Below are 19,592 nucleotides of genomic sequence, written 5' to 3' on the forward strand. Positions count from 1 at the left end.
GGCAGGGGGATTAAAAAATAGCTTAAAATATTAAAAATTTTCTCACCCATACCCATCAAATCTCTTCAAAAGGTATAGGTTTAACCTCTGGATCCTTATGGATTACTTTTATGCTGTGTTTATGTGCTTTTTGAAGCTTCAAAACTTTGGTCACCATTCACTTGAATTGAATGGACCAACAGAGAGGAGATAAATCTTTGTTTTTGTTCAGCAGAAAGAAGTCATACACATCTGGGATGGCATGAGGGTGAGTAAATTATGAGAAAATTGTCATTTTTGGGTGAACTATCCTTTAAAGAAAACCCTTTAAATTATTTTTAAGGTCATTAGATACATTTTGTTCCCCATTTGTGAATCTGTTTCTGTTTCAAATATGTTTGGATATGAAGACCATTAAAAATTGTATTGAAATTACTTAAAACTACAGAATAAAATTATATATGGAAACAACACGACTGTACATGGGCTGAATTGACATATACTGTATATATTAATTTATATTTACTGTCCAAAGACAAACAGAACAGCCGTGATATTAATTATTTATATTTGATTAATTGATTTATTCATAATTTGGTGATTACATTTTTCTCTCCATTTATGTTTTTATTTATTAATTCAAAGCACTCAATTACGTACAGTATATGAATATAAATGAACTAATATATTACATATTATGTATGTGCATGTAACTAGACAACCTGATGTTCAACCCTTGCTGGGGGAAATGTAATAAATAGATCAAATAATAATAAAAAAAATAATAATTATAATAATATATATATACATATTCTACAACCACAGGCCATGAGCAATGCTCATTTTAGAAAATATAAAAGTTTGAGAACTTTACAGAAACTAGATTAGATGAATAAAAAATGACAGATGTCTTGAGTTTCGAAAAGCAGAAACCTTATTTCTTGATCAAAAAAACATTGCCTTTAAATTCACTTTGGGTTTGTGTGAGCAGATAATATCAGCAAACCCGCTCTGTTAGCTGCAGATCACTAGACATCTCTGATTAATTTTTCAGACTACTGCAAACAGAGAAAAAAACACATCAAAAGGCCTTCAAATCCCCCTGTATTATGGAGTGTTCTGAGATGAATGCGGTATGGTAAAACAACACCAGTGATGGGGAACTGCTTAAAATGCTGAGAAAGAGCACAGAGGATTAAGTTCCCCCTTAAGGTCCATGAATCCCTTCCTTCAAAAACCATCTGGTCAGTCCAGAAGAAGTCATATCGCTTGCTATAAATGCAAGATAGATACAGATATCCAACAAAGTATTGAGATGCACGTTAAAAAGGTAGTTAAACAAAAAAGAAGTTCTGTCTTTATTAACTCTAAATCCATAAGATTTTCTTCCTTGGAACACAAAAGGTGAATTTTTGAGAATATCCAGGCCGCTCTGTTCCATATAATGAAAGTGAATGACTATTAAAGATGGGAGGAAAAAATAGATTCCCAGATGAATCACGATTCTTTCTCCAAAACAAATTCAATTTCTACTGCAACAGCACAGTGGCATTTATGTGCGTGCCAGAGACAGAGTGAGATGCTTAAAATTAAATGTTCAGACGCGCATGTACTAAAACCAAGTACGCACTACAGAACTGATCGCAGACTGGATGTATCAACCACACGACTATCATCCCCGACTGAAACCACGATCCTGAAATTCATTCACAAACTCAAGCACATATCAACAGGAGATTTTATTTGTGATAAAACGTGAACAAACACCATGAAAGACAGCCTTGTGCACGTTATTGCACTGATTTGCACAGAAAAAGAAAAAACTGCTGAAAATAATGATAAGACAACGGTTCGGGAGACGTGGATGATGTTTTTATTTTCTAATAATTTTTTGTCTCCTGCTTCCCAATGCCTTTCTCTCTTCTTGCGCTCTCTGTTTCTTTGGCAGTTGCTAATTGCCGGTCTTTCGCTAACTGGAACAGTTTGCATATGAGATGCTTGATTGATTTCTTAAGTAGAAATCCCACTGTTTGTGTCACTTCACTATCTCCTGTGGTGTGGAAAGGAGAAGCTGACATCTGCACTTTCACAGAAGCAGATATCTCATGTAGCCATCCTGGACCAGCAACTGTTAGTTGTGGTTATAGAGGCAGGCAAGTATTAATCATTTAATACTATTTAATAACAAGTATGTGTACTGATAAAAAACTAATTGGAGCACAATATGCATCATGATGTAGCGAGAATAATTTTGTAATAAAATCTCTACCCTTTGATTAATAATCTAATCGAACCGTGAGGCCAGTGAAGATTCACACCACTAATGACTTTCATTAAGTTTCATTATATGCATAAGAGTGGCCTTGATGTTCAAATTCTGTGTTCCACAGAAGAAAGGTATACGGGTTTGAAACGATATGATGGGGTGAGTTAGTAATGACAGAATATCATTTTTGGGTGAACTCTCTCTTTAAATTGGACTAAGGCACTGAATTCACAACCCATTACGTCACCTGATGATCTAAAGACACATAAAGAAGATTTGCTGGCATTAAGATTTGTTTTTATGACAGAGTATTGATATGGTATTGCAAAAAATAGATCTGAAAATGGGAAACATAATTTTCAGCCATTACTGACCTAAATAACAAAGAATTTGAAAGCAAAACACAGCCATAACATTTTGCTTGATAAAAGCAGCATCATCCATTCCACTAATTTACTATTTAGTCATTTAACTGATTCTTTAATTCAAATGATTTTAAGTACACTTTATTTATACAGGAACAGTCCAGATGGAGCAACCTAAGTGCCTTATTCAAGTGCACAATGGTGATGGTTCATTTATCATACTTTGAGGGGTTTTAACCTACAAGCTTTGAGCTAAAGCCTTTTAAAGCCTTTTAAAGACTCGTGCCTTTTAGGGATGAGTTTATCTACAAAATTGCTATCATAATAATAGGTGATATTCAAATAATTGCAAAGCAGTGACGATCTTTTAATGGCTATAAAGAATATTGTACACTGAAAAAAATTTATGGAATGTGCATATTACTTTCACTGTTTAGTGAAGTCTGAGAAGCAGATTTAAGAGGAAACATTGAAGACACCAAAATAAATTAATAGATCTGTGTACACATTTTGACATTTAAATACGACATCCATGCATCTTGAAAAGCATTTAATTATTTTCATAAAAAAAACTGTATTGTGTGTGTCACCTCACAGCTCTGTATGGTCAAACGGGAATGATGCAAATTAAAACTCTGAACTGTTGCTGTCCTTCAGCAAATGTAGTCACAGCATGATGCACAGTTCCTCTGATCTCTGCCTGTCAAACTAATTCAAATCGTAAAACTCGCCTCCTTAATGCTGCTGATTGCTGATGGATCCACCACTGATCTGATGCAGCAAAGGCGAGGAAAGTGACAGTGTGCAAATTAATAAATTAGACCCAGTAGAACAGCACTTAAGAGCCTGTCAGAGCCTGTCCTGTTATTGCCTTCTGCAAACCGTAGTGACAGCTAAATATACACCACCAATGTGTCGGACAATATTAGTTGTAGAAATTGGTCTAACAATTGTAGAATTGTCCAATTTGTGTTGTACCCCACAATATTTTTTTCATATGATCCTACTGGACTTTTGCCTCTAAGGAAAAACGAATTGTGAGAAGCTTGTGGAAGGCTACCCAAAATGTTTTACCCAAGTTAATCAATTTAAAGGCAATGCTACCAAATACTAACAAATTGTATGTAAACGTCTGACTCACTCGGTATGTGATGAAAGAAATAAAAGCTGAAAGAAATATTTCTCTCTACTATTACTCTGACATTTCACATGCTTAAAATAAAGTAGTAAGACAGGGAATGTTTTCTATGATTAAATGTCAGAAATTGTCATTTTATTTTATTTATTTGGCTAAGGTGTATGTACACTTACTGTGTGTGTACATATACATACATATGTGTATATATAGTGTATATATATATATATATATATATATATATATATATATATATATATATATATATATATATATATATATATATATATACACACACATACACACATACACACACATACACCAGTAAATATATATTTGACAGAAAAACTTGATTCTGATTGGCTGTGGCATTCTGCAGTCAAATATTTGGGTGTAATGAGCGCTAAATGTGTAATAAACCTGGAAATCAATATCCTACTCTGTGCTAGTTTCATGTCCTTCATATATCATTGTGTGGTCTCTTTGTGCTCACAGAAGTAGATAGGAGCTGTACTTGTCTGCCTTAATAGTATACAGATGCCCGGAGATGTTACCAAGATGGTAACAGAGTAAATTAACTTGCCTTAAAGGGATTTTGGTTAAATGGTAGATATAGAACTAGCATTAAATGACTCCAATTCCATGCTTTTTGTTTGAAAGCAGAAAGAAAGGTTAATCAGACAGCGATGCTTTGGAGAGCCCTTACCCCTGAACTGCCTGATCATGTTCCTGTGGTTCTCTACAGCCTCCTGCAGGATCTTCTCAGCTGGGTCCATTTTCCAGCGCCACTCCGTGCCCACTGGATTTGTGTGGTGTCTGTACAGAGACAATAAGAGAAGACAGCCCCTGTCAGCACAGTACCATCACAGCATCACAAGCCCTGGATTGCTGCCTCATTCCCTAGAAAGGAGCACCTGTACACCCACTGCCCCGCAAATTAGCGCCCGTTGACCCTCACAGAACAGCTCTCACATCACAGAAAAGGGCATAAATGCCAGGCAATGTGGCTTTACTTCCACTCCCCTGCTATAAAACACAACAGTAGATGTGCTGAATTTGACACTATGTCGCTTGTTTAACCAATAATGTCTTAAAATTACCAGTAGAAGAGCCTATTCCTATTACGATGAGGTAAAAAAAAAAAAACAAGTTGCTGAGATTTATGCCACAACCACAATAATCCAATTTATTTTGATACATTTTGAGTTCCAGTTACCTAATGTCTTCGCTTTTCAAAGTATGCATTATGGAGAATGTTTAAGAAAGTCTCAAGACTGAAGACAATGTATTAGGGTATATATACATATATACAGTATATGTGTGTTTACTGGCCCAAGTCAAAAGGCCCAGCCCTTAGTCTCTTTGGTATTCTGGTTAGGGATGTTATTGATTCATCTACAATCGATTGTCGTTAATAGCTTAAGCTTATTGATAGGCGATTAATTCATTTCAGGACAAATGTGTTCAGTAATCATGCCAGCAGACATTATAAAGGCTGTCTATACAGACATCTGCTGCTAGAGGGCGCTTGTGCACTGCATGTCACGTCTTCTCCACATTACAGAAGAATATGCACAGGTGAAGATGGTACATTTACCTCACCATAACCAGAGAAGCGGTATGTTATGTACAGTGTTTACGCAGCATGCTATTATTTCACATAAAATATTTATATTTATTATGAAAATGTACACCCCTAATTCTAGTCAATGTAAATCTATGATTTTCTTTCTCACATTTTATTGTCTGCCAGGCAAAATCATAAATCTGATATCTTTGATACGTAAAAGCACACCTCTCCTTAAAAAGCTGCATGATTTGAGTTATGTTTAATGTTCATAGTACAAATGTTATTGGATCAAAATTAAGTAAAATTTACATCAGTGGTTCTGAACTGGTTTTGCTTCAGGACATTGGGCATAAAGTGGTGAACCAGTACAAGAACACTGTTTATTACACTCATCTCTGGAATACTCCATTCTGATTGGTCAATGGTGCCATGAGCGGTCTGATTTTCTGAATAATGTAATTTCAGAAATATGTGTGACCCAAGTAATGTAGTAATTACCTAAATTGAAAGTCAGTAACTGTAATCTGATTACAAGAATTTTAAATGTAATGTGTTACAAATAAATCTGCAATATTCATTGGCAAGGCTGCTGGTAGATTTTGAAACTGACACAAGAGGAAAGCGGAAACTACCGCTTCAGTTAATCAGTCATGGTTTAGGGCCCGTGCCGATAATCTAAAATCTGGACAAATATCAGCCTATTATTCTGAATTGCTGATATATCGGTCTATAAATACTTTGTAGTATATAAAAACCCACAAAAAATTATGATGTGCAACACAATAATATACCTAGAGTATAGCAATTCCTTGCCTACAGTATGGAGTGAAAATGAGCTTCTGGGCCAAATGTTTGAGATTAGAGAAGTTGATTTAAAGCTTTTCCTCTAATGTCTTTACTCTGTTTTTAAGACAGAGAAAAAGCAATAAGGCCTGAAATATCCAGCCCATCTACACAACGAGGACACTTCAGACTCTGTGAATGACACTTTTAACCAAATTAGCCCCCTTACGTGAAGTTCAATAATTCCCTCAAAGCAGAGAACTAATCTATTTTTGCATTTCTTAAGTACATTTATTTGCATTATGTCATTAACTACTATGAGGCACTTGAGGATATGCGCAGCGGGTGGCAATGAAACGGATGAAAAACTCAATTATAGGAACGCTAGGAGTCACACTGGCGCGATACAAAACTCTACCCACGATGCTCACAACTAGATCCAATGCACCGCTCTCTTACACAACGGCATGAAAATAGAGCTCACTGTCAGTCTCAAGACAACCATTCTTCGTCATAATGTCCCTTAGCCTGTCATTAACTACTTTTCAGACTTATACACAAACTCCAGACACAGGAGTTTGATTTTGTGCATTGAAGGCTCTCACAGAATGCCCATGTCTATGAATGTGCAAAACTACATATTTTCGAAATCGTCTTTTCAATGGGTTACTACCTAAATGACTACTCGAACAATTAGTATTAAGAAAGTCCTGTTCAATTAGGCCTGTTTCGGGATCATCAGAACCTGGTGGGAAGTTCTAGCGTTGAAAAACAGTCCAAAATGGAAAACGCTACTTACATATTACATCATAGGCTGTGGTAACTGAAAATCCCAATTTTGGGGGGAAATAATAAAACCATTGATGGATAATTTTAAAGTCAGGTTTTTTTCCTTTCATTTAAAAATTTTTGCCGGCCAAAGTTCAATTTCGGTTCTCATATAAAACGCACAAGTGACTCCTGGTTTCACGTGTTTGTTGCGCGAGCGTGATTATAAAAGAGGAGAGAGAAGAGATTAAGTGGGGATTTTAGGAGAGAAACAAGATTTTCCAAGTGCATTTCAATAGAATAATTCACGGGATATTGTTCATGCAGTGTCTGTAGTATTCTTCACATTGCAATGCCAGAATAAACAGAAAAAAAGTGATCATGATTGCAATCCGAGCACAATGCATCTTGGGTGCATTTACACCTGGCATTTAAAGTGGTCAAGTGCACAAACATCGATCCGGTCACTGAAAACGCATGTTAATTCAATTTGTAAATAGGGCCTGTGTGTCACATACAGGCATTCTCAGTCTGGTCCATTTCAGTCATTCATTGCTTTTCCGCCGTGCGGGACTATATCATATCATAAAGGCGACTAGGCCATGTTTACACAAATACATTTTGATTTGATAACTTTTTCTCTACGTTTTGGCCTTCCATTTCACGTTTTGACAGCGAAAATTTAGCTTTTGCAAAACGCTCTCTCAAAAGAATACATTTGAATATGCCATCTTCATCTTTTAGTGTGGACAGGAAATATCTGAAAACTGTGTCGTATTTGTTGTCATGTGAAGCAGCCATGTGATCCACTCAACCCAAAACAATCAAGATGACGACCCATGTTGTAGTGGCATTGTTCTGCCTGCTATTTACATTGATAGTGTTGTTAAAGATCAATGTTACTTTGTGCAACCTTCACTTGCATTCCTTCAAAGGTGATGGGAAGTTTACGAGGACTGGGAAACACGAGGACATTCGCCTTTCAGACCGTACATGGAACGCCAATTGTTTTCACATGTGCAGAAAGTGGATGTTAAGAGTTTTCGTACGTGTCAGTGTGTATAAGAAACATTTGGAATACGCTTGAAAATAGCAGTGTGGAAGGAGAGCATTTCAGAAATGAAAACTCCGTTTTCAAATGTATCCAGATTAATGTGGACGTAGCCTGAGAATCACTTGTGGTGGAACTCATCCCAGATCCAGTCTTCAAAAGAGTTGTGCTGATTCTCACCGACAGCCCTTTTTATTTTTTGGCCACAAAAACCTAAATTTCCAACAGCAGGAACATTGAATGCTACACTCTTTTCACAAGTGTCACTATGAATCAGCATTGCTGCATCTACCACTACACTTCCAGTTCATTCAGATGTACATCAGAGCTGTTTGCTCTGGCATCGCATTAATTTTTGAATAGATTTTTGAAAAATATGATTGGAGGGCATTGGTGGACTCTAGATTAAATCATGTCCTGCTTGTGAGCAGTTCAACTTGGAAAAGTTACATTCAATAAGACACGTGCATTTAGCAGATGCTGTTAACCAAAGCAACTTACAGGGCATTCAAGCTATGCTTTTTTTAGTACATGCATTCCCTAGGAATCGAACGCATGACCTTGGTGCTGTTTGCACCATGCAATAACAGCTGAGCTACAGGAATGTGAGTGTTTCTAACAGCTGAAAAAACAGTGAGACACGACGCAACGTTCAAAGAAGTCCCTCTTACACATGTTTAAATACACCGATCAGCCACAACATTAAAACCACATGCCTAATATTGAGTAGATCCCCCCTTGTGCCGCCAAAACAGCACCAACCCGCATCTCAGAAAAGCATACTGAGATTATATTCTTCTCACCACAATTGTAAAGTGCTGATATCTGAGAGTTTAGAAGTTACAGAAATACTCAAACCAGCCCATCAGGCACCAATAATCAATCATGCGTTTATCTAATCAGCCAATCATGTGGCAGCATGGCAGTGCATAAAATCATTCCGATACGGGTCAGGAGCTTCCGAAAATTTTCACATCAACCATCAGAATGGTGAAAAAATGTGATCTCAGCAATTTGGACCGTGGCATGTTTGTTGGTGCCAGACGGGCTGGTTTGAGTATTTCTGTAACTGTTGATCTCCTGGGATTTTCACACACAACAGTTTCTAGAATTTACTCAGAATGGTGAAAAAAACAAAAAACATCCAGTGAGCAGCAGTTCTGTGGATGGAAATGAGAAAGGTCAAATGAGAATGGCCAGACTGGTTGGAACTGAAAAAGTCTACAGTAACCACTCTGTACAATTGTGGTGAGAAGAATAAAATCTCAGAATGCTATTTTGATGCGGGTTGATGCAGTTTTAGTGGCACAAGGGGAACTACACAATGTTAGTCAGACGGTTTTAATGTTGTGGCTGATCGGTGTATGTATAAAAACTATTAAAAAGATGCCTGTGTGAATGAACCATTGTGCTTAACTTAGAAAGTCCTATTAAAATTCACACTTCATACAATGGATTAAAAAGGATTTTTAAAATTAATTATACAACTTGCTCTTACCTCCAGCAGAAAACACACTTGTTGGCACAAGCCAGGCTTGGCGTGGTCTCCATACAACGGTGTGATTCAATCCCGTAGAAAGTGTGCTTATAGCAACCTCCTCTTCCTCTCAGCATCGACTAACAAAAGAGGAGCAACATTTGTTACATTGATTCTAAGAAAAACTCTGCTGTTTCTGGAATAAAAATAAAAAATAAATAACACTGTGGTTGCTAAACAGCCCTGACAAAAAAATCAATTGGAGGAAAGGACCTACCTTTGTCCAGCGGCAAAGTTTTACACCAGAATGACTTCCTATCAGTTTGTACCCTACAGACCACAAAGAAAACAGAAAAGACAAAGACAAGGTGGTTATGAAGGGATTAGCAATTTTCCTAAGAGAGTTCACTGTTCCACGACAACAAAACAGCATCTCAACCTGTCTTCGGGCTGCAGCAAACTTCCAAGAGGGCGCAAGATGACTCAATATTTTTTAAATACTTTTTATTAAAATAATCTAAATAAATACAAATCCTAAGAATGACTGCTCTAGGCCCATTGTTTACAACTGGTTTAGCTTCAGGACCCAGATCTTACATTGGACATCAACTGGCAAACCAACCACAGTACCAGATTATCGGATTGAATTTTACCCTCTGCAGCCAATAATTTGCCGCAAAAAAAGTTGCACGTTTATCCTCACTGCAAGCTAACTTGTATTTTAATGTTTGATGCATTTTGATGAGCTCTGGATCATAGGGTAATAATACTAATATGGTAGGTCTAATTTTAACAGAAATTAATCACTGTGTTAAACTGATATGAAACTGTCCCATTAGATGAAAGGATTATGACTCAGTCATAATTTTTGCACAGCCTTTTGGCAGCCTCTCATTGCTGGGATTTATACTCTGTTTTCTCTTACAAACTTCCTCAGAAAACTCCTCTGATGTCAACTCAAACAGAACATATATTTTAAGCCATCACCACCATTTTCAGTCCTAGACTATATGCATTAAAAAGGGAAACGATATACCTTGAACACAAACCTCCATCGCCAGTCCACCCAAAACATTATTAAAAATTAAGCAGAGAAAACTTTTCATTAATACATATGCATGTTATATGCCAGAAGGAAGGTGAAGGAGGGTGATTATCATGAAACCTGTCAAGAAAATGTCCTGGTCATATTTAAACCCTAATCAATTGCAAGAAAGTCATAGACATCTCGGATGGCATTTCTTTTTGGGTGAACTATTCCTTTAAGCACATTTATCCCCAATTGGCATTACTGTTACATATCCGGATGTTTTACTTTTACTTCTTCCATTGTGAAGGCTCATAATTCTTATTACTAAAGTACAGTATTAAAGTAAAAAAGATGCTGTTGTACAATAATTTTATAACATTGAAATACTTAAATACTATGAAGTATTCATTTAAAAAACATTTCAATAATGATAAATTAAAAAAAAATTCACGTTGCAGTAATGAGAACATCAATGAACATCTTTTTTCTGCGGTCATGAGAATTGGAGGGTAAAATTAACAAAACTGTCATGAAAATAATGTCAAAATGTTCAAAAGAAAATCTTACGTGGCCATAAAAACAGGATAACTAACTAAATAAAACACTATGGAATAAAAGAAATGAAACTATGGGAATTATGTTACGACAACTTTGTTTTTTAAATAAATCAAAACTATGTTATATTTTGGCATATTCAAAGTAGCCACCTAGAATTTGCAGAAATGTACTCCTGGCATCCAATCACCCTAGGATGCTTTTTAAACAGTATTGAAGGAGTTCCCATCTATGTTGGACACTTATTGGCTGCTTTTCTTTATTATTCGGTCCAAGTCATCCATTTCAACGTTTTTTGAACTTCAGGTTTTTTTTTTATGCAATATTAGTTTTATAATGAGATAAATTAATATGGTGGCACAATTATATTTTTGTCTACAAAAATCATTTCAAACATTTAAGCATATATCTTCAAATCAAAAGGTTTTTACGATCATGAGAAATATTTCAGTCAAGTGTTTCAAAACTTTTGAATGGTAGGGTACAGTGGGTACGGAAAGTATTCAGACCCCCTTAAATTTTTCACTCTTTGTTATATTGCAGCCATTTGCTAAAATCGTTTAAGTTCATTTTTTTTCCTCATTATTGTACACACAGCACCCCATATTGACAGAAAAACACAGAATTGTTGACATTTTTGCACATTTATTAAAAAAGAAAAACTGAAATATCACATGGTCCTAAGTATTCAGACCCTTTGCTGTGACACTCATATATTTAACTCAGGTGCTGTCCATTTCTTCTGATCATCCTTGAGATGGTTCTACACCTTCAATTGAGTCCAGCTGTGTTTGATTATACTGATTGGACTTGATTAGGAAAGCCACACACCTGTCTATATAAGACCTTACAGCTCACAGTGCATATCAGAGCAAATGAGAATTATGAGGTCAAAGGAACTGCCTGAAGAGCTCAGAGACAGAATTGTGGCAAGGCACAGATCTGGACAAGGTTACAAAAAATTTCTGCTGCCCTTAAGGTTCATAAGAGCACAGTGGCCTCCATAATCCTTAAATGGAAGGCGTTTGGGACGACCAGAACCCTTCCTAGAGCTGGCCGTCCGGCCAAACTGAGCTATCGGGGGAGAAGAGCCTTGGTGAGAGAGGTAAAGAAGAACCCAAAGATCACTGTGGCTGAGCTCCAGAGATGCAGTCGGGAGATGGGAGAAAGTTGTAGTAAGTCAACCATCACTGCAGCCATCCACCAGTCGGGGCTTTATGGCAGAGTGGCCCGACGGAAGCCTCTTCTCAGTGCAAGACACATGAAAGCCTGCATGGAGTTTGCTAAAAAACACCTGAAGGACTCCAAGATGGTGATAAATAAGATTCTCTGGTCTGATGAGTCCAAGATAGAACTTTTTGGCCTTAATTCTAAGCGGTATGTGTAGAGAAAACCAGGAACTGCTCATCACCTGTCCAATACAGTCTCAACAGTGAAGCATGGTGGTGGCAGCATCATGCTGTGGGGGTGTTTTTCAGCTGCAGGGACAGGACGACTGGTTGCAATTCGAGGGAAAGATGAATGCGGCCAAGTACAGGGATATCCTGGATGAAAACCTTCTCCAGAGTGCTCTGGACCTCAGACTGGGCCGAAGGTTCACCTTCCAACAAGACAATGACCCTAAGCACACCGCTAAAATAACGAAGGAGTGGCTTCACAACAACTCCGTGACTGTTCTTGAATGGCCCAGCCAGAGCCCTGACTTAAACCCAATTGAGCATCTCTGGAGAGACCTGAAAATGGCTGTCCACCAACGTTTACCATCCAACCTGACAGAACTGGAGAGGATCTGCAAGGAGGAATGGCAGAGGATACCCAAATCCAGATGTGAAAAACTTGTTGCATCTTTCCCAAAAAGACTCATGGCTGTATTAGATCAAAAGGGTGCTTCTACTAAATACTGAACAAAGGGTCTGAATACTTTCCGTACCCACTGTATATGCAAAACATAATTTCTTATTTGCTTCCTTCGATTTTGGCATAAAAACAGCACCAGGACATTTTCTTTACAGATTTTGTGAAAATCACCCAGGTCTGTTTCCTTAAAGAATTATTCCAGGTTCAATCAATTTAAAGCCAATATTACAACTTCGTTGCCATGGTGATGTAATGTCAATAAACCCTAAAACGACTGTAAAAATTACAATTTAACATATAGCGTGAGAAAAGGGGGAAATTTTTACTCTCTATAAGCCTGGTTAGATGAATTATAAAGCTCTATAATTCATCTAACCAGGCTGTAAGGCCTTTGTGTTTAAGTCTAACCATGAAAGCGTTTCCCATTAAGCACTTCAAGTCTGCCCATTTCTAAGTCCACAGCCCCTTTCTCCCACAACTGCACTGCATCCTCTGGGGAATCTGACTCAATTTAGGCTTTAATCCACACATAAGGGCCATCACTAGGGCAACCATCACTTCAGAAGCTTAATAAAGCGGCAGTATATAAGGCATCACTTTGTGCTGAAAGGGCCGATGGAGTTCACATCATCGCTAAACACCATATAAATGGAGATTCAAATCTCTCCTTAAAACCTTCAGTGTCACTCAGCACTCCGTTAATTTGAACCCTTAAAGCAGGGGTGTCAAACTCAGTGCCTTGAGGGCCGCAGCCCTGCAGAGTTTAGTTCCAGCCTTGCTCCAAAATGCCTCCTTGTAATCTTCAAACACTCCTGAAGACCTTGATTAGCTGCTTTAGGTGTTTTATTAGGGTTGGAGCTAAACTCTGCTGGACTGTGGCCCTCCAGATACTCAGTTTGAGAGCCCTGCCTTAAAGGAATAGTTACCATAAAAATGAAACTCATGTCATCATTTACACACCCTCATGCACTCCAAACCAGCATGATGTTATGTTTTCCATAGAAAGCAGAAGAAATTTTCAACTTTTCCATACATCAACCGTTAAAAAAGCATTTAAAGTGTCTAAAAAGCAGTCCATACCCCGTTTGCACAGTTTTCCAAGTCTTCTGAAGCCATACAAGAGCTTTGTGTGAGGAACCGACCAAAAGGTAAGTCGTTATTCACTGATAATGTTGCCCTCTTTGCTTCTTGCTAACAGCTCGCATCTAGCCCACATTTGTGTCCAGACTTAAAAAAATGGTGTATCACATTTGCATAATATACACACAGAAACCAATGCTGTAGGCGCACAACTTTTTGAATCAAGATGTGGACTAGACAAAAGCTTCAGCAAAGATGAAGACAATCAGTTAATACCGTTTAAAATTTCAGTTGGTTCCTCACACAAATCTATCGAAAATTAAGAAGACTTGGAAAATAGCACACGAGTTGCATGGCCAACTTTCGTATGACTTTTATGCATGTTCTTTTTTTAATCCTTTTTGGATCCTGATATCCCCTGGTCACTATGAACGTTATGTAAATGTCGTTGTATGGCAAGAGCTCCATAACGATTTTCAAAATGTTTTACTCGTTTTAGCGTTTTGTTACACTAAAAATATAACAGTATATAGGTTTGAAACATCATGAGGGTTAGTAAATAATGACTGAATTTTTACTTTGGGGGCAACTTTGCTTTTAGGGACTATAAGGAGCCCCCGTTTGCTTTTCTCTCCAACAATCTCTCTCTCCCACCTCAAACTGTGTAAGTGACATGAAAGAGGAAGAGGGAGAGAAACCTGTGACTTCATACCAATCATCCCAATCTGGAGTCTCCCTCCATGTTCATTAGTCAATTCCATATCAAACACATGCTCCTGTCTTTTATGTCTGCATATAGCTCACAGGGACTGAGGCGGTGGGAGAGGTGCTCGCTCAACTCTCTCAGAAGGAAAGCATCTGTTTGGATAGAGCCGGGCATTAGAAATAGTCACTTCCAGAGAAATTATATCCACTGTGACTCTTTTATTAATAAAATACGGTTTAGAGCACACAGACAAAACTGTCAATTATGTTTTTTTATGTGCTTTTTTGAGATTTCATTCACATCTCGGTCCTTCCATCCTGCAGTTTTTATGTGATATCCCAAAATGTGCATAAAAATATGTGAATGGAAACTCAGCTAACCTGCATCCAAGTATGCACCCTAAAATCAGCAAGTGTAATTTTATCATTCTTACAATTCAACCAACCACGTACACTACAGAGGATTTCTCGTTTAATTTTAAGAAAGAAATGTAAGAAAACAAAATACCAGAGCCAGTTCCTAAACAAAAACAGTGTTAAAAACCGCGCACTTGCCTTAACCCAAATCAATACAGTAAGCCTACGGTAATTTACCTTCAGAGCTCTCTGGTTCAGTTTGGCAACTTCAGGAAAATATAGTTCACCCAAAAATGAAAATTCTCTCATCATTTACTCACTCTAATGCCATCCCAGATGTGTATGACTTTCTTTCTTCTGCAGAACACAAATGAAGATTTTTAGAATATAGGAGTTCTGTAGGTTCTACAATGCAAGTCAACAGGGTCCAACATTTTGAAGCTCAAAAAAGCACATAAAGGCAGCATAAAAGTAATCCATAAGACTCCATTACTAAAATCCATGTCATCTGAAGTGATATGATAGGTTTCTGTGAGAAATAGATCAATACTCAATAAGTCCTTTTTGGCTACAAATTCTCCTCTCTGAACAGTATGTGGTGATATGCACAAAGAAGGCAAATCCATTTGGAGAGAAAAGCACTTACAAGGGCTGTTTAAAAGTTAAAATTTATTGTAAAAAAAGACTTTGATATTGATCTGTTTCTAACCCACGCCCATCACATCGCTTATGAAGATCTAGATTTAACCACTGGAGTCGTATTGATTACTTTTATGCTGCCTTTATGTGCTTTTTTGAGTTCCAAAGTTTTGGACCCTGTTGACTTGCATTGTATGGACCTACAGAACTGGAATATTCTTCTAAAAATCTTTGTGTTCAGCAGAAGAAAGAAAGTTGAACACATCTGGGATGGCATGAGGGTGAGCAAATGATGAGAGAATTTTCATTTTTGGGTGAACTACCCCTTTAAGCAAAGAGAAGAAAAGAAAAAATTTAAAACTAACTTTATCAACAAGTTGCTAGAATTCCACGGTGTACCTTTACTAAAGTTCATAACAGTTTTATTTACCCATCAAAGCTAAGCACATATGGTGCAAATAGAGTATTAATTCTGATACCTGCCTACAACTTCCCAAAACCCTGCTTAAAAAAAGGGACAAATGATAATACACCCATGAAGATGAGTACTGCCCTTCTAAATATGTTTTATCTGTCATAGTTGACCGGACGTTAACAAGGGCACAGGAGAGCTGGCCAGCCACCGGATATGCAGTGTCCTCACAGTTTGTTCTATCTCTGGACTGCAGAGAGCTTACAGGAACAGCAAATGTCATATTAATGACGAATGGCACCAAAATAGGATTCAATATCACTGATGCTCTGGAATGATATTATTCTCATTACTTCAAGTTTCCATTCCAAGCTCTTTTACTTCTACTGTGAGGTAAATAAAGAGGCCATCAAAGCATAAAAAATGTATGCTGTCTAATTCCATCAGCCTGCATCAATCTCATCAAATGCTGCTTGCTTTTTTTTTCTGCTCCAACTCTGAATTTTTCTGCTTTTATTTAAAGGAAGTGTCTTGAAGCAATCTCAGTGTTCCTCTGCTCTCTCTCACTCTCCTTTAAATCTTCGCTAATAACGCCTGAGGGAATCATTTCAGTTTATTATTAAAAGAGCAAAAATAAGGATGCACAAGAGGCGGATACACGCTAGCCCCTTAGGAAGCAAGTGTTCTATAATCTCACATCAGTGTCTTCTCTAGACTGCAGGCTGGCACTGCAGAATTACACACATTTGTTTGTGCCTGTACAGTTCACAACTCAACATGTGAAAACAGCCCAGCGCGAGGTTACCCCGGGTGAAGTTATGTGGAGAAATGTGCTCTTCCACACCAATGAGAAATCTACACTGACTGATCACTTTATTAGGAACAGTATGGTCCTAATAAAGTGTCCCACGTGGTCTTCTGCTGTTGTAGCCCATCCGCCTCAATGTTCAACATGTTCGACAGCATTCTGCTCACTACAATTGTACAGAGTGGTTATCTGAGTTACCATAGCCTTTCTGTTAGCTCAAACCAATCTGGCCAATCTCTGTTGACCTCTCTAATCAAAAAGACTTTTCCGTCCACATAACTGCCGCTCACATGATGTGTTTTGTTTTTGGCACCATAAAAGTAAACTCTAGAGACTGTTGTGCGTGAAAATCCCAGGATATCATCAGTTACAGCAATACTCAAACCAGCCCGTCTGGCACCAACAATTATGCCACAGTTGAAATCACTGAGATCACATTTTCCCCATTCTGATGGTTGATGTGAACATTAACTGAAGCTCCTGACCTGTATCTGGATGATTTGTATCATTGCACTACAGCCACACGACTGGCTGATAAGATAATCACATGAATAGGTGTACAGGTGTTCCTAATAAATGCTCAGTGAGTATACATTCATTATACTGTATAAATTGACATCACTTTTTAGGATATTTTTCATTTCCATAACTTTTCCAGACTTAGAAATAAAAATTTTTTTATTTCATTATGTTTTCATGACCATAAAGCACACATTCTTCCCATGAATTTTCATTAATGTAATGCAAAATAATCTTATAATTTTATTAATTTTATAATCTTATACTGTAATACATGAGATTATTTTTTACATTACATTGATGAAATTTAGAGGAAACGTGCATAATTGTCATGAAAATAATGCCACAATTCAAAATCAAAATGGCCACAAAACTAGGATTTACTTTATTTATTTACATTTATGCATTTGGCAGATGCTTTTATCAAAAGCGACTTACAGTGCACTTATTACAGGGACAATCCCCCTGGAGCAACCTGGAGTTAAGTGCCTTGCTCAAGGACACAACGGTGGTGGCTGTGGGGCTCGAACCGGCAAACTTCTGCTTACCATTTATGTGCTTTAGCCCACTATGACTCAAACATGTTCTTCACAGGTTTCGGGAGATTCATCCATTAACACACTGTCACACCAGTAATCCTGAAACGTATCGGTTACCTAACGTAACCTCGGTTCTCTCTAGATGAGGGAACGAGTATTGCGTAAGCTAGTTTACGCTACGGGAAAGATTCATCTTTTCTGAGATATTGAAGCCAAAAAATTATCCTTAATTTTTGTATCCATTGTCAACGCAGTGCGGCAGCTGCAGACCTTGAGCGGGCTAGCTAGCGAGCTCATAGGTTGCTCTGCGGCAACTGCTGCAGCCTATAGACGAGCTTGGGCGAACTTCGCATCCAATGAGAGGCGTCCGGCGCTCACTGCATCAAAGCCCGCCAAAATGGGCGTGACTAGAGTGCATATAAGCGTAGTTCGTAGACTGGAACCCTGGTTTTCATTGACTGAAGCGAAAAGTCGCTCGTGGCGCGAAGCACGGCCGGCTACGCAATACTCGTTCCCTCATCTAGAGAGAACCGAGGTTACGTTAGGTAACCGTACGTTCTTCAGAGGTTCATTGCGTAAGCTAGCTTACGCTACAGGAACCCATTGTCAACGCCGTGCGCGCCAAGCATCCACTCTATGAGCCCCAGGGAATTAAGGGGGACCCGGGGAGCCCTTATGAGTGGGGAAATAATATTTGGCCGGCAAGAATGCGGGTCATTGATTGTGTAATACATAAGCACATAGTGGGAAGGGAACGACAGAGCGGCGGTGCCGGTCTGTGTGGAATGTGTCCCATCTGTGCAGCTCACCAGGGGAGCTGTAGCGTATTAAACCGCTAGTAGTTTTGCCTGCAGAGCGGGCACTTCCATATTGTAAAATCTGACAAAGGTGGAGGGGGAAGTCCATCCCGCTGCCACACATATGTCGTGAATGGAAATCCCGCTGGACCATGCCCACGAGGACGCCATGCCTCTAGTGGAGTGAGCCCTAATGCCCAACGGGCATGGCAGGTCTTTTGACACGTATGCAGCAGCAATAGCGTCCACTATCCATCTAGATAGTCTGTTTCGAGGCGGTGAGACCTTTGGTGCGCCCTCCGAACGAAACGAAAAGCTGCTCAGAGCGTCTGAAAGCGGCGGAGCGCGCAGTATACAATCTCAGTGCTCTGACCGGGCAAAGGAGATTGGCGTCACGTTCGCTATCGGGTGCTGGCAGCGCCAATAGGGAAATGACCTGTGCTCTGAAAGGAGTACCGATCACCTTGGGAACATAGCAGTGTCTAGGCTTTAAAATGACCTTGGAGTCACTTGGTCCAAACTCAAGACACGCAGCGCTGACAGACAGCGCGTGAAGGTCTCCCACACGTTTGACTGATGACAGGGCAGTCAGAAAAGCGGTTTTGAGTGAAAGGTATTTCAAATCCACGGATTGAAGTGGTTCGAAAGGGGGCTTTCATAGTTTCGAGAACTATAGAAAGATCCCAGATAGGAACCGATGGGGGGCGCGGGGGGTTCATCCTTCTAGCTCCCCTGAGGAAGCAGATGACCAGCTCGTTTTTACCCCATGACTGGCCGTGCAGGGGTTCAGCGAACACCGCAACGGCCGCCACATACACTTTGAGCGTGGATGGGGGATCTGCCCTTATCCAGCAGCTCTTGTAGAAATACGAGCAGCGACGACACCCCACATGTCCGCAT

The 19,592-nt window shown here is 38.7% G+C and overlaps 1 protein-coding gene across 1 annotated transcript in view; it reads right to left on the reverse strand.

The window, feature by feature from the left end:
• Window positions 1–19,592, reverse strand: part of LOC127629980 (S-adenosyl-L-methionine-dependent tRNA 4-demethylwyosine synthase TYW1) — a 99,688-nt gene that overhangs the window by 52,118 nt on the left and 27,978 nt on the right. Inside the window, exons 9-11 of the mRNA XM_052107330.1 lie at window positions 9,672–9,724; window positions 9,416–9,534; window positions 4,452–4,561 (exon numbers count right to left, since the gene is read on the reverse strand). Coding sequence (XP_051963290.1) covers window positions 4,452–4,561; window positions 9,416–9,534; window positions 9,672–9,724 — 282 coding nt within the window. The remainder of the gene's footprint in view (window positions 1–4,451; window positions 4,562–9,415; window positions 9,535–9,671; window positions 9,725–19,592) is intronic.

This window comes from Xyrauchen texanus, chromosome 36 (assembly GCF_025860055.1).
Source record: "Xyrauchen texanus isolate HMW12.3.18 chromosome 36, RBS_HiC_50CHRs, whole genome shotgun sequence".
NCBI classification, from domain to species: Eukaryota; Metazoa; Chordata; class Actinopteri; order Cypriniformes; family Catostomidae; genus Xyrauchen; species Xyrauchen texanus.